General features: G+C 53.7%; 1 protein-coding gene across 5 annotated transcripts in view; it reads right to left on the reverse strand.

The window, feature by feature from the left end:
• The window catches only part of PFKFB3 (6-phosphofructo-2-kinase/fructose-2,6-biphosphatase 3), a 72,059-nt gene that overhangs the window by 3,336 nt on the left and 49,187 nt on the right, over positions 1-19,536 (reverse strand). For 2 of the 5 annotated variants that reach the window (XM_037065989.1, XM_037065991.1), the window contains exons 2-16: positions 15,344-15,469; positions 14,316-14,412; positions 13,633-13,699; positions 13,006-13,080; positions 12,581-12,637; positions 10,453-10,577; positions 9,490-9,697; positions 8,886-9,032; positions 8,611-8,715; positions 7,046-7,175; positions 6,327-6,389; positions 6,137-6,201; positions 4,178-4,351; positions 2,626-2,648; positions 638-690 (exon numbers count right to left, since the gene is read on the reverse strand). In XM_037065989.1, coding sequence (XP_036921884.1) covers positions 648-690; positions 2,626-2,648; positions 4,178-4,351; positions 6,137-6,201; positions 6,327-6,389; positions 7,046-7,175; positions 8,611-8,715; positions 8,886-9,032; positions 9,490-9,697; positions 10,453-10,577; positions 12,581-12,637; positions 13,006-13,080; positions 13,633-13,699; positions 14,316-14,412; positions 15,344-15,469 — 1,505 coding nt within the window. In that variant the 3' untranslated portion in view covers positions 638-647. The remainder of the gene's footprint in view (positions 1-637; positions 691-2,625; positions 2,649-4,177; positions 4,352-6,136; positions 6,202-6,326; positions 6,390-7,045; positions 7,176-8,610; positions 8,716-8,885; positions 9,033-9,489; positions 9,698-10,452; positions 10,578-12,580; positions 12,638-13,005; positions 13,081-13,632; positions 13,700-14,315; positions 14,413-15,343; positions 15,470-19,536) is intronic. The other 3 variants (XM_037065988.1, XM_037065987.1, XM_037065990.1) reach the window with 3 other exon arrangements.

Raw genomic sequence — 19,536 nt, forward strand, 5'->3', positions numbered from 1 at the left:
GCAAACAGATATGAAAAGATCACCTCGGCCCCCTTCCCTCCCCTCCCCATGCAGAACCATGGGCCCTGGTGCAGAAATCCCTCCAGGAGGGAACCCCCAGGCTGGCAGCACCGAAGCCTAGATCTGAGCCTGTTCTCAGCCAGACGCAGCAGTCCAGGTGACCCGACCCTCCAACCACAAGCATGTCACACAGACTCTGGGGCTGGGGGCATCTGCTGGGGAAGGCCCTGTCACCTTGCAACCAGAGAGGACCCGGCCAACTTGTGGGATCAGAGAGTGAGGTCCCCCTGCCCAGCTAGCTCCAACCCACCCTCGTCCATGGCAAGCCCAAGGCTCCGAGCACCCACACAGGACAGCAATGAGACAATGACACTGGGGGTCGCAGGCACAGGCCATGTCAAACCATTCACTCATGGTGTCCCTGGCTCAGGATGCATGGAGGGAAAGGAGGAAACACGATAGGGGGCCTCAAGACAATGGTGCTGCTCTTAAAAACCACAAGTTCTCTGGCACGAGGTGTATGAGTCACATACTTTACAATGGGCAGTCTTCACACAGAACGAGACGCCCTGCCGGGCAGCAATGCCATGACTCAGAGATGCAGAGGGCACAGAGAGGCATGCACCGAGCCATTTACCTTTCCAAGGTTAGTAAGGAGAAAACTTTGAGAAAATGTGACAGACAGTTCGTCTTTCAAGCATAGTGGGGGCAAAGGAAGAAACATGTTGGAAAAGAAAAACAAAACAAAACATCTTTAGTAGTATTTTTTTCTTAGTGTGCATTTGAAATTTCAAAATCCAGGATCCATGGTAAATGGTTGGCCCCACGCACTGATGGAGCCCTCAGGAAGGGACTGAAGGGCACCACGTCTGGCTAGGCTGCCTCTCCCGCTTCACCAGGAAACCACCCTCACTGGCATCCACAATCCCAGGGGCTCCCCCACTTCCCATTCTCTTCGTGCTGAGCCCACTGGACTGTGTGGAAGGAACAGGAGAGCGTGGAAATGCAGAGCCAAGTGTGAACCAGAGCCCAAGACATACCCACCAAAGCAGAGGGCACCGCTTCTCCCTCGAGAACAGCTACCAGCCACTGGGCACTGACTACGTGCCAGAGATTCTGTCAGTGCGACATTATCAAAGCACCTTGTAACCTTCCTATCTCCATTTCATGGAGGAGGGAGTCGGCACCCTAGAACTGCACTACCTGGCCCAGAGTTCCGAGGAGAGAGGAGAGTACAGCCAAGATCCAAACCCAGCTCGGTGTGACTTTAATAATACGTTTTGGGATCTGCAGCCCCAGACATGGGCTTGTTCTCCTAGGCTGTGCTGGGCACTGAGACCACAGAGAATACCACCCTCCCCAGCAGGAAGATTTCTTCCCTGGCAACAGCAGACCCTGGGTCGGAAGGAACAGGAAATGCACAGATCCACAGGGCAGCCACTATGCCCACATTAAATAAACACACCTCAGCCTCGGGAAGCTGCCGCAGGGAGAGGCTGCAAGAGGCAAACGTCAATCAAGCAGCTCTGGGCAGCCCCACAGGCTGCAAATGTCAGGTGCCCGGGACAGGGGCAGGTGAACAGTCATATCTTGGCTGTTCCCAAAACCAGCCCAGAGAAGGCAGCCAACCTTCAGGACTGTGGGGCCTGGCTAAGCCGGGGCTCTGCCACTTGACCGGCAGGATGTCCATGGCAAGAGACTTAACCTCAGCCCTCATCTGGTAAACGGGGATAGTGTCTGCCCTGCAAATGTCCTGGGGTTGTTTTAAGGATCAAAGGTAGGAAGACACAAGCACGCACATTTCCCGAGAGCTGTAGAGCATGGCAAAATACATTTCACTATAGGCGCAGCCACCTAATAGAAGCTCGATGCCAAACAACTGTTTTCCCAGAACTAGCCAAGCTTTTAAGGCTTATGAGGCTGAACTCTCCAGCCCTCTCAACTGTGCGATGTGAGTGGCTGGGGAGGTGATGTTTTATGATGGCTGTTACTGTGACTGCGATACAGAACCGCCAGGACAACAGAAACGCTCTGGCTGTAGGGAAGGGGAAACCAAGCAGATCTGATTCAAAAGCTGCTCCCAATCCTGAACATGGCCATCAAGGCGGAGCAGTCCCCATGCAAGACAGCCCGATCCAGAGCAACAGTTTCCAGAGGTGGGGGAAGGGGTCCCTGCCAGGACAAGAGGGAGAGACTGCAGGGTCTCTCTGTTTTGTAGATTAGGCTCTGGGTAAATTTTCCTCTCAAAACAAAAGGGCTCTCCAGGGGAGACACAGAACTTAAAACACAATGGTAGCCAGGGTAACACCTAGCTTACCACCAAAATCTGAGGCTAGGACAAATGAGATTAACAGTAACAGCAACCCAGGACCCTGAGAGGGAGCGAGGAGAAGCCAGCTGTAACCGTGGCAGCACCGGGACACAGAGAAAACAGATGGGCCATAAACACTTCTTGTGTCCTTTGCTAATAATTCATGAATCCCCTTCTCCCTCCTGCTGTGCCCCTCTCCCTCCTTCGATGCCACAAAAACTGTCCTTATCCTCAACACGTTAATAGGCAGGAGGGCAAACGGGAAAGCAAGAAGGAGGTGCTAGCAGCAAAATTATTCAGAGAAAAATACTTACAAACAGGCTTTCCCTAGCAAAGGCTGCAGAGAGAAAAGGTGGAGAGAGAGAGGTCAGTAGAGGGACAGGGTATGAGGTCCAAGTCACACGAAATCAGAACATCCTCTGCTGGGACCCTCCCAGCCTGGCCCAGCTCCCAGGCTCTCTGAGGATTCAGCTCGGCGACCCCAGAGGACTGTCCTGTCAGAGTGCTGGAAAGGCCCTGCCCTGCATCCTCTGTGACCCAGGACAGTGCAGCCCCACATCCCCCTGAACTCAGCCCAGGCTGGAACCCCCCACCGTCACTGATGGTGGCCTCTAAACTTCCAACTAGGACCCCATAGTTTATACCAAAACAGTGCCATAGACACACCACGCAGAACTTCAGTTCTCAGGTTTCGTAAAAACACCTCTAATTTTAGCCCTGAAAGGAGTATTAAGTAGTCATCTCCAAATCCTACCCCATCATTTTAAAAGAAAGGAGACTGAAGGCTCGGAAGGGAGGTAGCCTGACAATAAAATCCTACAGCCGGCGGCGGGGCAGACACCATTGTGCTCAGGCTCAGCACCTACTCCCTCACTCGACCTGCTCCAGCAGCAGGTGCTCCTCCCCCATCCCTCAGACGGGAAGACTGAGGCCTGCCCAAGGCTGCACAGCACCTGCCGCCACATCACATTTCCAGACACCACAGGGTTTAAGGGCTTCAGGAGAAATGCAGAAAGAGTTTGTGGGCCTCAGCATGGAGCTCATAAACAAATCCAATGCAAAACTTAGCTGTGCCTTATCTGTAAGAGACCAGGCCTGGTGGGTGGAGGTGGGGGGACACCCTTTAGTGGGACCCAAACTTGTGCCCAGAGTTTCTATGTCCCACAGATTTTTGGCTGTCATTGAAGGAAAAAAAATGGTTTCCTAAAAGCAAATCTTAATACCCAAGAGCCAAGATCTCAATGAGCCTTTAATCTTCATAGTGAATAAAGTGAAATTTAATTGGTTTTCAGTTTTTCGGGTTTTTTTGTTTTTTTAACTATCTATTAAACAAACTACATTATGTGAGGAAGTGGCTATTTCCAGACCACCCAGCTTGGCAAGGCAGGCTGCCTGGGCTCTCCCCAGGCCGCGCAGGCTCTGGGTGAGGACACTCTCCACGGGGCCCCTTCGACTACAGCGTTTCTGCAATAGAGAGCCACAGCAAGAAAGGAAGAAAAACTATGCAGCCAAGGGCCTGGGACAGAAAAGACACCCTCAGGCCACACAGAAGCCAACAAACAGCCCAGAGCTGCATGGAGACTGACTTCCCAACTAGGGGCTGCCTTCAACTTCTCCTGAGAAAAACCTATTCACGAATGTGGATGGGACACAAACACTTCGCCATCTCTTCCGCTCTGCCCGGTGCTGCCCAGTGAAGGTCGCCTCCTCAGAAAGCAGGTGTGCGCACTCACAGCCATGGTCAGGGACGACCTGCCTGCGGACTTCCAGGGTATCACAAACTTCCAGAGTGCCCCCGCGCTCTCTCCCTCCACCACCCGCCTGCACATGGGACACACTGCAGGGAAGGAAAGGGGGGTAACGCACTTGTCCGGGCAGCTGTGCGGGCACCTCCGGGGGCAGGCAGTTGGGCAGGGCAGCGGAGGTAGAAGCCACATGCTCCTCAAAGCTGTTGATGCGAGGCTTTTTGGTGGGCTCGGGGCTGGCTAGTGGGGTGACACTATTGCGTCTCATGAGTGGGTTAGGTCCCTTCTTTGCGTCCTAAGCAAGACAAAGACAAAAGAGAGAAGGCGACAGTTATGTGGAGAGGGAAAGTAAAAAGCCCCCAAAAGAAAAAATCAAAACCAAATGCAACACATTGCTCTGCTTCTGGATTTTACTGATACGATGAGATGGACCAAGGTGAATGTCCCAGGGACCACAGCATTGCCTCTGTCACGCATCTCCCAGTCAGCGAGATGATGGGACGATTTCCTCCCAAGCCCCTTTTCTGGGTCATTCCAAGACACCCACCCAGATAAACGCGACATTCACAAAGCAGGTGACGGAAGAACAGCAGGTCCAGTTCCGCACAGTCACTCGATTACAGCAGATACCAAGGCGGAGAAAAGAACCTTGATGCCATCCTCCGAGAGGGAGAGCAGAGGAGAGAGAGGCCTGGGCAGGAGGCTCAGGTAGCCACTAAGGGGACAGGATGGCAGGAGGGCAGGGGGAGGTGTCTGGGACCCCTGCGAGCTGCCCACGAGCCAGGATGTGCAGGGCAGACGTGGAACGGCTTTTGTATCCCATGACTATGCCCCGGCTCTGGACCCGAAAGGCAGGATGCAAAGCCAGCCAGGAGACTGAAGACACAGACCCGAGGGAGGCAGAAACGGCCAAACACTGGTCTTCTGACCAAGTGCCAAAGCGACCGTAGTGATCCCCATGGCCCGTCACTGTAGCTCATGACTCAGGAGCCTGAGTGGGAGTCTGTCTCCACCAAGACCCTGTCCCAGTTCTGCACAATAGTGTTCAGGAACCATCAGAGTCCAGTTCAGCCAAACCCCACTGCTGGGGGCTGGGCCGGGAGGCTGCTCCTCCCAGAACCCCAGGAAATGCAGCGTCCTCCAACCACCCACATTCAGAAGGGGCGTCACAGAGCCAAGGGACGCCATCCTCTTGTGTTTCAGTCAACCAGCCAGGCAACTGCTGGTGGAAGCCAGGATTTTAGTGCCAAAATCTTCTGGCCAAGCTCCCATGAAACAGGAAAGTCCCCTGCACTAATGGGAATGTCATATTCAGTACACGCGGAAGCATCGGACTGACGCTGGCAAAGCACGCATTTCCAATCGGTACAAAGTAAATTTCAACTTTCTTCCACAACATCCGCCTGGATGCAAATCAGCTCTGCCCTCAGGAGAGCCCACCAGGCTGACCACCCGAGTCTCAGACTTCCAAGGGGAAATCCAATGCCGCCAGGCTCTGGGGTCTCCTGAAAAAATTCCCACCCACCAACCCTCTCGCCTCTAATTTCCAAATCACATGTTTCTCCAGTTCCGCTTCTTTTTGCATGATTATCATTTCTTGGTAATTCTGTGCTTAAGTGCACAGAGATGACTGAGCAGATTTGCTGATCCTGTTTCAACCCGTAACTCTGGAACTTGAAAGTAGTTTTAGGCACCCCCCCCAGAAAAAGGCAACAATATTTGTGCTGTGGTTCCATTTAAGAGCAGAATGTGTCTTCTTCAATGCTCACTTCTCAGGTCAAGTAGAAATGGGGGAAGAAAGCATGGAAAGAGAAAAAAGAAGACACCAAGAAGCCACAAGAGAGACAGGGCGGGAGCACACGGATGCTGAGAGAAGGGAGGGGAGAAACCCCCAGGCCCGTGGAGTCCCAACAAACAACCTCAGGGAGAGCCCACCGGAAGACACACGTCAGCATTTACAGGCAACACCATACTGGGAGCTTCCCAAGTTCACACGCACTGGCCCTGCCACTTGACGGTCCTCAGGGTGGAGAACAGGAGGGAGGTGCTGAAGGGCCAGAGGCACGAAACTTCCACTCACCTCTGACCTCTCCCGGTGTGTGTTCACTGACTCCACATTCAGGTAGATGGATTCTACACGGCAACCTGGGTGGGGGAGAGAGCAGCAGCTCCTAGTTAAAGGGGACGGGCCGCTTACAGCCCCAGAGCCACCAGAGCCACTGTCCCAAGGACCAGGTCTCATGCAGCCTGGGCTGTGTCACCACACTCACCATAAGCGACTGGAGTCAGTTTCAGGACGGTGTGAAGGGGGCATTTCAGGTAAGGCATCTCCTCTGAAAAAAAAAGAAACAGGTCCATGATTCAATAGGAGGCTCAAGGATGGACATTCCCAGGCCTCCAGTGAGGGATCTGCCAGGCTGGAACCTCAGAGGCCTGGCCGGGCAGGGGTGTCTCCCCTGGCCCCCCACCCCACTCAAGGCAGATGGCCCTAGAAAAAAACACCTAGCCCAAAGAACAGAATCAAAACAAACCCCAAATCCTCTCTCACACAACGAGTTACAGTTAAAAAAAGTCATTCCCCAAACAACTTAGGTGCATTGAGATTCAGCTGAACCTCATGCAGACTCAGACTCAAATGTTAAGTCTGAGGTTTCTGGGCGGTTGTTCCCCAGAGGTGGGCTGAAGAGAAGAGCTGTCCCTCCCAAAGCCCCTGAGGCGTGACTGGATGAGGGCTTTCAGGAGGCTGTGTCATGGAGCTGCTGACCCACCGTGCGTGCGTGTGTGTGCTGCAGGGGCCTCACGGGGATTGACAAGAAAGGGGGGGGCCTAAGGGCCGGAGGCAGCGCAACAGACCATCTGTGCGGACCCGGTAAGGAAGGATGAGATCTGAAGGACCCGAACTCAGAGGCCGGCTTCCCTCCCCGCTCTCAGGGACCGCAACTAGCTCCCAATCCCACCCCACCCAGCAAGTTCTGGGGGAGGGAGGCACCTGCGCTCTTATCCAGGAAGTAGGCCAGAAGGCAACGCAGGACAGCCTGGTGGCAGATGACCAGCACGTTCTCCTGCCGCTCCAGCTCCATGATCACGGGCTCCAGGCGCTGCACCAGGTCCTGGTAGGACTGCAAGACAGAGGGAGAGGGACGGCGCTGTGTTGTGGCAGCACACACAGGAAGGTGGCAGCCTGCCACCCGGCCACCCCTCATTAGAAACTAGTAGACAACACACAACCGATCAGTCAGTCAAGACCCAGGGGCGCTTTAGAGCCACGGCCCTGGGGGGCGCTGGGGAAGCCACCTCCACTGGCTCCCTGAGAACGGGAGTCCTCAGTGTTGATGAGGACGTGGAGGAGGGATCCTGAGAGGACTCCATCTGCGGCCTCCGTCTCCCACTGCTCCCTCCCTCTCCTCACCTTCTACTGCAGAGGGTGAGGAGAGGGAGTCCTGGCACAGAGCATCGTGATGAGCTTTGACAACGTTAAACTGAACGACAAGCAAGACACAGCTGTGGCGCAATTCCATGTATGTGAAATGTCCAAACAGGCAACTCCACAGAAAGCAGATTCGTGGTTGGCGGATGAGGGAGAGTTGGGATCCACAGCTAACAGGTTGGGGTTTCTTTTTGGATTGATGGCATGTTCTAGAATTAGTGGTAATGGTTGCATGGTATTGTGAATATACTAAAAACCACTGGATTACATGCTTTAAAATGGTTAAAACAGTGAATTTTGTATTATGTAAACTTTATGTCACGAAAAATAAGTTGAAAAAGAAGGAATAAGCCTATGATTTTTAAGAGAACCAAGGTCCTATTTACAATGGTCTCTCTGCTGTCTCCTTACTTCTCTGACTAACCAGGTCCCAGGGAACAAGGACCAGGGTGATATAAAAGGACACCCCCTTGGGCTACGGGGGAACAGAGACCTGACAGGCCACAGACAGGAAGGATTCCCATTGAGTGTTACCATGCCAACGCCTGCAGGGAACCCCTGGGTACCACGTGCATTCTACACTCTCTGTCCTGGGCTCTAAGCAGCTGCTTGCTCAGCCAAAGTGAGTTGTAAACGGCTTTTGAGAAGGCCCTCCATCAATGCCAATTCAGTCAGCATGGCTGGCTCAAGATGACGTGTCTGCCACCTCCCACGCAGCCAAGGGGAGAACCCTCGCCACGAGTGAATAACTGCCTACGATTGCTGTCCTCTCTCACACTGTCCTGTGTGTTGTTAGAGAAACACACCTCTCACTATTGCCCATAGGAAAATACAACTACACTGCTCTCGGAGCTGGTCATAAGGTTCAGCTTAGGAAGACCCGATTCGAAGGCGAAGGGCCAGGAACAACCATCGGAACAAGTGCAGGGCTCACTGTGCGTAATCTGTTGCTAGTACCTGTCCACCTAGGTGCCCAGCAGCCCTCTCCTGGCCTAGCCCGACACCCGGCCTCTGAAGGACCATTGCACGCTCCCCCGTGCACAGCACACAGCTGCCACGGCTGACCACGCTCCGCCAAACGGACAACGGACCCTAGGTGGAAGGGGGAGCAGCATCAGCGCACGCACCTCCCCGGTGGGGTACCGGTAGTAGTATTTGTCCTGCTCACGCAGAGCGTACTCCTCAGGGTAGGTGTCCTTTATCTCCTCATAGGTCATCTCCTCACAGACACCCTGGAGAAAACACCAAAGGTCATTAAGAGAACATGCCCCAAGGGCCAGCTCGAATTGGTCAACACAGCACAGGCCTGGAAGGGCTCTCATTTCCAGCAGATATGGCTGGACAAGGCCTCCCTGCTCTCCTGTTCCCACCCCACCCAGCCACAGCCAGGCCTGGAACTCACAGCATCAATTTCGTTGAGCGCCTTCCACTGCTCGTAGGGAAGCTGGAGGGCTTCTGCCGTCTGGATGGTGCTCTTCAGCTGGCTGGTCCACACCTTGAGGTCCTTCAGGTTCTGCTCCTCCACAAATTTGCTCAGGGCGTTGGCAAACTGAGAGGGCGTGGGACAAAAGGGACACACACTGGACTCCAGGCTCCCAGGCCTGCTGGAGAAGCAGTGCGGGCTCGTTCGCACTCCACACTGGGGACGGTCACCCTGCTGTCATTCGAATGGCGAGGAGGAGGCTGAACAACTGAAAAGCTACTCCCTTACCCCCTCCTCACAGTCCCAGAGACACTCCCTCCTGTCCACACGAACACGGGCCCACCCACAGGGACACACACAGATGCACACAGAGACACGCACGCAGACACATAACAGGGACAGAGACCCACAGAAACACAACCACATGCAGGGTTACAGACACAGACATACACAGAGGAACAGGAACACAAAGGTAGATAGAGGCACACGTACAGACACACAGACACGCACGTGCAGAGACACAGGCATCCACACACACACACCCCATCCCTAGTCCCCCACCTTCCCCCCACTCCCCTCCTACCTTCCTGCCCCTGCTGGACAGGCCCGAGTCCCCTCCAATCTTCCCCTGGAGGTTGTGCTCGCTCTCGCCGTGCCGGCACAGGTAGATGGTGCGGGGCTGCACGTGGATGTTCATCAGGTAGTACACAATTCGGCTCTGGATGTGGTCCTGAACTCTGTTCACCAAGAACCGCCGGCCCACGTCGATCACCTTGATCAGGGACAGGTCCCTGCGCGGAAAGACAACAGGTGATCAGAACCCTCCTCCCACCAGCCAGCGTGGGGTCAACAGCAGAGCTCGGCCCCAACAGAGCCCCAGGGGCTGGCCTACGCTCCTTGGGAGGGCACGGACTGAATCTCTTTGATCTGAGAGCCAGAGTGTGAATATGAGTGTGTAACTCACGCAGCAGTATGTGTGGTCAAGAGGCTGACTCGCCTCCCAGAAGAGGAGGAGAGAAAAGCAAGAGGATGAAAGAAAATAAAGGCGATACACCAAAGGGACCACAGCAAGACTGGCCTCAAATATCCACTTTCCACACTTCTACATAGTGTCTGAAATTGTTACAATGAACGTGTAATCAAGGATTTTTTTTTAACAGATATATGCATATACACACACACACTTTTTATCTTCACCCAAGGACATACAGGCTTATTGGTTTTAGAAAGAGGGGAAGGGAGAGGGAGAGAGAGAGAGAGAGAAACATCGACGTGAGAGTGAACTACCCATCAGAGGCCTCTCACATGCACCCTGCCTGGGGACCAAGCCCGCAACCTGGGTATGCACCCCGATCAGGAATCAGACAAGTAGCCTTTTGGTTCACAGGACGACACTCCAACCAACTGAGCCACACTGGCCAGGGCTAAAAGACACTTTACAAGAACCTATCTGAAAATGTCCAGGAGCAACTACATTGGGGGAACTTCAGGAAACGTTAAAAGCCCCAAAGTAAGTGATTCGGAGCCGATTACCCCTAAGAATTACCTATCGCATTTGTCGGGGTCAAGGGGCTGATAGCTGGCTTCGTAGCAGCTAATTCTCTTCATGAAGTCGTCCATCGCCTCTGCTGAGTTGCAGTCTTTGTAGTCTGGGCTGGAGATTTTCACTTCCTGTAACACCACAAAGAGGCAGCTGATGAATCACACTGGAGGCTTTCTGTTTAGCTGAGGCAGGATTTGGGGCTGACAAACTGGAAAGCACAAACAGACTCGGAATGATGATGATCCGACCCCGTGTTTAAGAGAAAAGAGAGATGGGCTGGTGCCGAGGCGGGACCCAGTGATTACACGGGCAGAGCGGCGCGGCAGACGAAGGGTCACCGTCTGGGTGGACAGAGCAGGAGACCCACGAGACGTCTAATGAACACCTCCGAACGGGTCAGGATTTGGGATCAGGCCAATAGTTGTGTCAGCCCCGGACTTCCCAGCCCTCAACCCAGCTGAGTTCCGTGGAAGCGTCTGTGATGTTCCCCACACCGAGAGCAGAGGAGGCTGTCTGGGAACAGAGCTGCACTACAGACGGGGAAGGATACACAGCAACTGGTCCTCGATGAACACTTTTCTACCTGGATCCCTTCCAAGGTTTGCTCTCATGGGAGGAAGACGGAGAATCGACTCTCGGGCCTGCCATCTCCTCTAAGTGAACAACGACAGATCTGAGCAACCTGGTGGACTTCAGGGAAACTCTGAGTTTCTTAATGCCTGTGTCCCTTTCCTCCTCCACAACGAGCACGGACCTAAAAGAGAGGCAGCTACTCTTTCTAAATCCAAATGCAAGGGGGAGTTGGTGATTCACGGCGCAGAGCTTTGGTCTGGGAAGAGAAAAAGCACTAGAGCTGGATGGCGTTGGCGGCTGCCCAGTCACGAGACCGTGCGGAAGAACAATGGAACTGAACACTTGAGAGCAAGCCCCTTCTCCCTAGCACAGCCACCCACATGGAGAGCACAGCGGAAAGGCCTGGGCAGCAAAGTCACTCTGGGGCTTCATCGGAGAAAGAGGCTTCTGAACTCGGAGGGGCAGGGAAGGGGACTCCAGGCCATGTCCGTGGCGACCACTCACTGGGGAAATGTGACTCTGCAGCTGCTCTGTCCTTTACCACCAAGTGGAACCAGCAGAGCCAAACCAAAGAAAAACAGCCAAGCCCTTTGTTCAGATTACAATGACTTGTTTCCTCCTCCTTCGAGCCTCTTCCGCTGAACCCAATTTGGATTGGTTTTCCACAATCTGAATAGCCTTTCCTAAAATATGAACTCATTTCTTAGAAATGCCTGCAAATAGTCCCACTGTCTTGGAGAAGAGGCCCAGTACCAGAAGCTAATGAGCACTCGGCGCCCTTTTAAAGATGCACACACGTACATACAGCAATACCACCGCGCTTCCTGTCGACATAGCAAACCTGCTTCTCTTTGTAGCTATGTCCTATTCTGATGTACTGGAGCGGGATAGGAAATTACCTACAACACGAGAAGGTGGCTTGTGGTAAAGTCTTCACGGTAACTGTTTCTACTTGTGATATATTGCTATCAAGTGATACAATTTAAGAATTAATCAAACGAAGCTGCCAATCACCCTCACCTCCTCAGGCAGCCTGCCCGTGGCACAGGGAGAGGGCGAGGCTATGTTGCTGCAGACACACCACCAGGAAGACAGCCGGCCGCCCCTAGGCTTGTCCGACTTGGGAATCCTGCCTTTAGTCCGCCCAGTCCTGTCCTGATCTGCTAGGGCCCTTCACAGTAAAGAGCCTGTTGCCTGCTTTCCCCTGTGGAGGGGAAGCTGCTCCTGGCCCCAAGCCACCCGTCAGAAACTGTGCCATCCAGAGAAACTCTTCCCAAACCCTGCCTTCCCACTCCTGTCCCACAGAGAATGCTTTTTGCTGACTGTCTGAAAGGACCCTGGATACAGCCAGGCCAGCGCACAAAACATGCTTCTACGCTAAATACCACTCTACACTTCTGACCTCCCCAGACCCCACCTCTCCGACAGAAATCAACGCTGAGCAGAGAGAGCCAGCTTGTTCTCCGAGTCTCGTTCCTCCCCCTGGGCCGGGCCTGGTCTCCGAGTCCCTGCTTTTCTCAGACGGAGCTACCAGGGCAGCGGTCCCACATTGTCTTACCATAATGTTAGAGGCCACGACTGTAGGGTCGTCGCACACCGACTCAATGAAAAACACCTGGGAAGAAGAGGGACAGGGGCCTTAGGAAACAATACCTGTGGTCACACAAAGGGCCAACGTTGCTATCACTATGATGTCACCACCACATCTGAGGAGGCATGACACCACTCACAAATCCTCAAAAAAAAAAAAAAAATGAACCACTTGCTCAGTCCTAGTCCTTCCCCAACAGGCAGAGAGGCCTCCCCTTCCCCAGTCCTGGTAACCCTGAGAGCCAGCCCCAGGAAGGCCCCTTCCGTACGCAGCAAAACCAAGGCAGCAAAACCCGGGCGGCGGGAGCTGAAGCACCAAGTGTCAATCAGCTGATTCTTGAGGGTCCTCTATCCTCCTGAGCACTGGAGGGCAAGACGAGACGTTTGGCTCACCTTGAAATCATTTTCTTTGGCAAAGTGAAGGATCATGTGTCTCCTCTCTCTAGTAGTATTGGTGGCGTCAAAAACCTGAAGAGAAACAAGGATAGTGAAGAGAACCCGAGTCTGGGTTTCACAGCATTTACCAAGCCACCAGGTAGGTCAGGCCTGTCACTTCTAGGGAGAAGCCAACAAATGTGGTTCCAGAAGAAAACTGCTCCCTGCCCACGGCCCTCACCACCCTGCCCTCTCCCACCACCTCCAGCTTTCAGGGAGGGGTGGGAGCAGTCCTTGAAGCAAACGAGCGACAGTGACATGCAGGGGAAGGGACACTGGCTCCGTGGCTGCGGCCACCCCAGGTCCAGCCTGCCTTGCAGGGCGGTGCTGAGCACACAAAGGAGGGCTGAGCAAAGCCCAGCAGCTGCTGTGCCCGAGCCCATCCGGCCGACTGCCTTCTCGGGTTCCTGTGCGGCTCTGGCTACCCGCTTCCCTCAGCTCTCAGGGCAGAGGCATCTGTCCCCACCTGAGGTGTCCCCACAGTGGCCCTCCGTACTGCTGTGGCCAGTGTCCACATTTCACTCTCTCCAAGGCACCGCCCCACTATAGGACTGCAGACAGAGCCAGAGGGTTCCCGAGACTTACTGAAATTTGGCCCCCTTCCTTCGTCAGGTAACTTTTGACATCTCTCAAGGCAGCAAGCGCACACTGCCTACAACACAGAGAGAGCTCGCATCAGAGCCGGGCCCAGGCCCCAGGGGCCAGGGGCCCCCACTCAGACCTGCGCAGACGGCCCGCTGTCTGCCTCTGGTGGGGGTGGTGCACATGCTGGTGGCACAGTGAGATCCCCTTGGGAGCTTTTAAGAACCCTTGACCGAGGTCTTGCCCAGAGATTCTCACTAAACTGGTCTGGGATAGGCCTGGCATCAGGATCTTTCCAAACTCCCAGGCGAATCTCAAATTTAGCCAGTGAAGCCATTGCACTTAGGTTTCATGGGCTTAAACTTGGGCTTAAAAAAACCCTTTTCAGTGTAAACAGCTGATTTTCCATGAAAATAATTGTGTTCATTCTTAAGAGTAAAACATTGTTGCTGATCTGTATCGCATCAGCTGAACTGGACCATCTGGAGCAGATAAAAGCAACAAGCCTCAGAGAGGCCAGGAAACCCCTCCTAACGCCCACGCAGGTGGGGCCCATCGGATGGCCACCTGAGAGGAGCCACACCACAGGCCTCCTTCCTCTTTCTTTTACAGAACCTGGCTTTCCAAAGTAAAGCAAAGCAAAGTAAACCGAAGCCCAAGGCCTCCTGCAGCAGCCGGGGCCTTACTTTCGGACTCTCATGGCCTCCTCGTTGTCAGGGCGAAAGAAGTTGTAGGAGCTGTACTGCTTCACAGCCTCCCGGCGGTACTCCCCGACGTTGAACACTGCGGGCAGAAAAGCGAGGGCTCTTAGCTGGCCCCCAGGAAGGAGGGTCCGCTCACTGCTGGTAACACTCTCCAAACAAAGGAAAGCAAGCCAGTACACACATGCACACCACCCTGAATGAGATCAGAAAGGCATGGAAGCCAGAAAGTGAACCCCCGGGCCCAGGGCTTCACTGACCTAGAAGGCAGCCCAGCTTCCCCCAGACTGAAAGTGGCTCAGAGCCACCTGTTTTTCCACAGGTCGTCTCCTACTGCCCGGTGTCCAGTCCAGCCTCACAAGGTCAGGGACTGAAGGCCACGACTGGGAGAACAGGTGGCGGCCACACAGCTAGTGAAAACAAGGCGGGGTGATGTCTGTTGACAGTGCCGAGGCGCACGGCCAGGTCCAGGGCCACTCTTCTGCTGTCACAGCAGCCGGCGCCCGGGGAAACACTGAGTGTTTACTGGGCACTCACTGTGTAAGGCACCGTGCTGCGCCCAGCGGAGGACAGCAAACGTGAAAACAAACCCTGTCCTCCCGACATTTTCTGTAGTAGAGACCACCAGGCAAGGACTCATCACAATATGGTCACCTGGCATGCGACAGTTTATGACAGTCAGTGGAGCAATGTCACAACTAAGCGCCTCAGGACTTTAAAGGAAAAGGTCAGCATAGACTGCAGTGGCTAGAGAGGCTTCTGAAGGAGGCCAGGGCTGAGCTACACAGGATCCAGGGCAGTGGGAATAACAGGGCAGCCACTGAGAAAAAGATCCCCACACAAAGATAACAGTGCAGGGGGTGACACAGCAAAACCCCCTGCCCTACTACAGGGTCAGACCAGGCCAAGAGTGGCCCAGCAAGGTGAGTCCCAGCAGCTGGACACGGGGGAGCAGGTGGGTGAGCAAGGCTGCAGCGCGCAATGTGACTGCCAGTCTCCAGACGCGCACTCACCTTTCGTAGGGACACCAATCCAGTTGAGGTAGCGAGTCAGCTTCTTGGAGATGTAGGTCTTGCCCCGGGCTGGGAGGCCCACCATGACAATCACTGTGGGGGAGTTCGTCAGCTTCGGCCCGCAGGCTGGAAGAGAAACAAAGAAAGGTGCCATGGATGAAGCAGTGCTGGAGACAGACACAGCCCTGTATCCCACAACAAACTGAGAAATTCCAGAGAAATTCCTATTTCATTCCAACGGTAAAGCCCTGGGCATACACAATCTGGCTGGACTAGCGCCTCCTGGTGGCCAGAGCCTTTAATCACATCTTGCATCTCCATCTATCTTGCTTCCAGGTGATGAATGACTGAGACCTTAATTCCCAGCAGGTTACTGCAGGGCCCTAAAGCCCACCAGGAACCCCATTACTAAGCCCAGAGTGGAAGACATTCTGGGCATGTAAGGAAAAGATGCCCCTAAAACTAAGTAGGATGAGATTCACAGTAGAAGTATTTCCAAATGCAGTATGTAAATTGAGGTGACAGGTTAAGCTCAGGGCCTCCACAGCCAAAATAGAGAAGTCAATCATCAACTTCCCAACCTCCACCCAGCAGGTCTGGGTGACCTTCCTTAAAATTTTTGTTTGAAGATGACAATTTTAAAAAGTAAGAATTCATCAAATGAAAGTAGGTCGGGGGCCCAGAATGCTGCCCCCACCCCCATTAAGGGAGGCAGATAAATCCCTCTGTCTCGGAAACTCTCCTGCCCTTTTCTGCCAAGTCCTGATTGATGCCAGGGCCCTGCTGAAGAGATGGCAGACCAGAGTCCCGGATGCTCCAGGTCACCAAGCCCCACCCAGGCAGAGCCCCAGGAAACCCAGAAGGTCTTGCCCTGTGAATCTCCTTCTGGCTTCACTGCTTGACTACTAACCATTCCACGGTCTTCAGAATTTCAATCAAACAAAACACCAGGGAGAGGAGTTTTTCATGTTTTAAGCAAGCAGCCCAGAAAGCCCTATTCTGGACATTTAACGCACAGTATTTCCTTGACGGGAATCTCGTTCCTGAGACTCAGGCATCTCCAGCATCTTGGTGATGAAGAGCACACACGGGCCAGGAGCTGCCTGTTGGAAGCAGGAGGCAGGCCGTCTGACCACTCCCAGCCCAGCAGCACTGCCCGCTGCCGGGGGCTCACTGGCTTCCACACTCAGCCCAGCGTGCCTCATAGCCACACAGCATAGTTTCCCAGGCACTGGTCACAAGGGTGCGGAGAAAGCTATTCAGGCTGCACCCCAAATCTAGGCAGCCACCAGACTTAGACAGGTGCTCTGTCTCTCTCTAATAGGCAAATACCATATGGGGGAGGAGGGGAAGCCACTGGGCCAATGACAAACACAGGCTTGAAGGAAGACACCTCCTCCTAAGTTGGATGTGCCCCCACACAGTCCCATTCTCAGCCTGGTGACCAAACTGACTTCAGGTGTCTAAACGCCCACCATGCTACTCTAGGAGCTGCCCCTGGACCTGTAGGCTAGAGGCAAGGAGGGAGCAAGCACAATGCATAGGGGCTATCTCCTTCTTGGTTTTACACCGCCATGCAGAGTTAGAAGGAGGAGGAGGAGGAGGAAGAAGGGTCATCAAGAGGCCAGGGCACTTTCAGGAGCCACAAAAGCTCTCCACTAGGATTCCTCAGATTCCAACAGCCAGGAACAAACAAGTGCTTAGTGTGAGCACAAGAGTGCAGCACAGACATGCCAGTGGGCTTCCCAGAGCCCGGAGGGGCAAGCAGAGAAAGATGATGGGATCCCTGAAAACCAGTGGGGACATAGGCACACACTGCTACATGCACTGTGGCAGCTGCAGGTGGCACATGAGAAGAGTGTTCTCACGCGTGCTCCAGAACAATACTAGGACTTACCCTACTAGTTCTTCCCCCGAGCCATTTAGTTTTTCCCTGGTCCTACCTTATGCCCCCACCACGCTGCTGCTCCCAAAAGCACCCAAACACGCAAAGGGGCAGACGGACACACATGCTCTAGCGCTGAGCTGCACACAGGCACGGGATGCTTCTGTTGGACTCATGCCAAGGAAGTGGAGACCGAGATTGACTGATTTATCAAATTGGGGATTAATTCTATTATTAACCACTAATCATGGGCAAAAACCTCCAAATCTTCTGGCAGTAGAGGCTTTGGTAGGAAAGAAACACACACACACACACACACACACGCCATGGCAGAGTAAATATTGGAAGCTGAAAAATCAGGTTGAATGGCAAATCCAAATAAACCATCAGTCCCTTATTTGGCAAAGCAGAAACCATTCCTCCTACTCCTTGGGCTTCTTGCATAAGCTCCAAAGAAGCTGCGGGGCGGACGGCCCAAGGTGGGTGCAGCTGTCCCTGGGCCCAGCCGCTCCTGGGGCTCCTGGGTCTCAAAACGAGCAGGGAAACCACAAAACCTTCTGACTAAACCTTTGGGGCTTAGTCTCCTTCATTCCTCCTCCTTTTTTAAAGTCACAGCACATCTCAAGCACCTTTGTGGGCCTACAATCACCTGCCCCTGCCTCAGTTCCTGCCAGACCCTTGGTTTCTTCTCTGCAACACCCCCTTTTTTAACCCATGGGAAAGGGGGCCCCGTCCCAGCCCTCATACCAGCGTCCCTGGAACTCTGCCTTTTTTTCTTCCCCAACAGCACAGAGACCAGGGAACAGCAGCATGGGATCTGAACACAGGATTTTCCAAAAAGTACTTGTGTTTCATTTTCTTACACAAATGTTTGATATTTTAACTTCTTCTTGACAAAGAAGTTTTTAAACGTAGATGTACTGAGACATCGACTGAGGTGTCAACATTAATGTGCATGTGGAGACTGGAGGTGTTCACTGGGTGAAGGGCCAGAGAAGCAACTGTGTAGAGACCAGTGGGGGCACAGACTACAAACACCTTGATTGCAGTTGGGGGGCTGGTGCTCAGGTTCACAGTGTCACCTGTGGGTCAGGCTATCACTTGAGTAAGAGCTCATAGAAAGTCACCAAGTTCTGGGAGCTCACCCTCAACTCTCTAATGTCACCACATTCACTCAAGGACACACGTGCCGGGTGCCTTGTGAGCCCCAAGCATACGTGGACACCCTCCCTGTGCCGAGAAGCATCTAGCCTGAGGTGGGGGACAGATGCCACACAAACAAAGGCCCAAAGGCATTTCCGTGAGTAACAAACACTGAGAGAGCACAGCAGACACCCTTCAGAGAGTGCGGGTGTCGGGCCAGGCCACGGCCGTGGGGTGAGTTAGAACTGGGTAGGCAGGGCCAGGGTCCTCCAAGGGCATCTGGGCCGAGACCTGATTGTCGACAGCCAGGCACACCATTTTCTTAGTCTGTCATGCACCCTGGCTGCATGGGCTAGTTCCATTCACATAGATGGATACAGGGAGCAAAGGATACCCAGAAGGCCAATTGGTGAGTGCAGGGAACAGCACCTACGGTGACCTGGGCAACCAATCCTGGAAAGGGTTAGTCAGAAGCGCAGAGGCTGCAATTCCAATCCCAGCCCCCCAGCCCACGTCGGGCGATGACCTCTCTCTGGCAGTGCGCACCCCACTGACATGAGCAGGCACTCAGCAGCTGTCCTCACCCACCGTGCTGATCCCCACAACCCGGGCTCAGAAAACAAACTTGGAAGACACTTTGCTGTTGCTCCCATCCCTCCTACAAGCTTTCTTCTACCCAGAAATGCTAACCTCAAAAAGATGCCAAGTCATTGGTGTTCTTTACTACAAGCGGGTAAGTTATTGCTTCAAGGAGAAGTCCCAGGGGGAACAAACAGCGGGATGTTTACAGCAGACGCACGCAGATGAACTCAGCCCCAGCACTACCTCATGACATTTTGATTGCCACACGTCTACAGTAACCACTGAAACCTACTCCCACCTGGCAAGGGCACACTGAACTTGACAAAAAGACCTGCTGTCACCCTGCAGTTACACCTAAGAAGGACCCCTTGGGTAATTGGCTGCATGCACTTGGACCTGGGAGAATGAAATACAGGCTCAAAAAGCGATAGTGAACACTTAACTATTGTCTACTGGACATAAATCCTCTCCTGGGATTGCATCAGCCCAAAGAGTCTGCTTAGTCGATGTTAAGAACTGCTATCTAAGTGACCTTGCCACAGGGGGGTGTGCCTGAGGCTTTAAAGGGGTGGGGAGAACCCAG

The sequence above is a fragment of the Sturnira hondurensis genome, unplaced genomic scaffold (assembly GCF_014824575.4).
Source record: "Sturnira hondurensis isolate 20B ecotype Veracruz unplaced genomic scaffold, ASM1482457v3 Scaffold0016284, whole genome shotgun sequence".
Lineage (NCBI taxonomy): Eukaryota > Metazoa > Chordata > Mammalia > Chiroptera > Phyllostomidae > Sturnira > Sturnira hondurensis.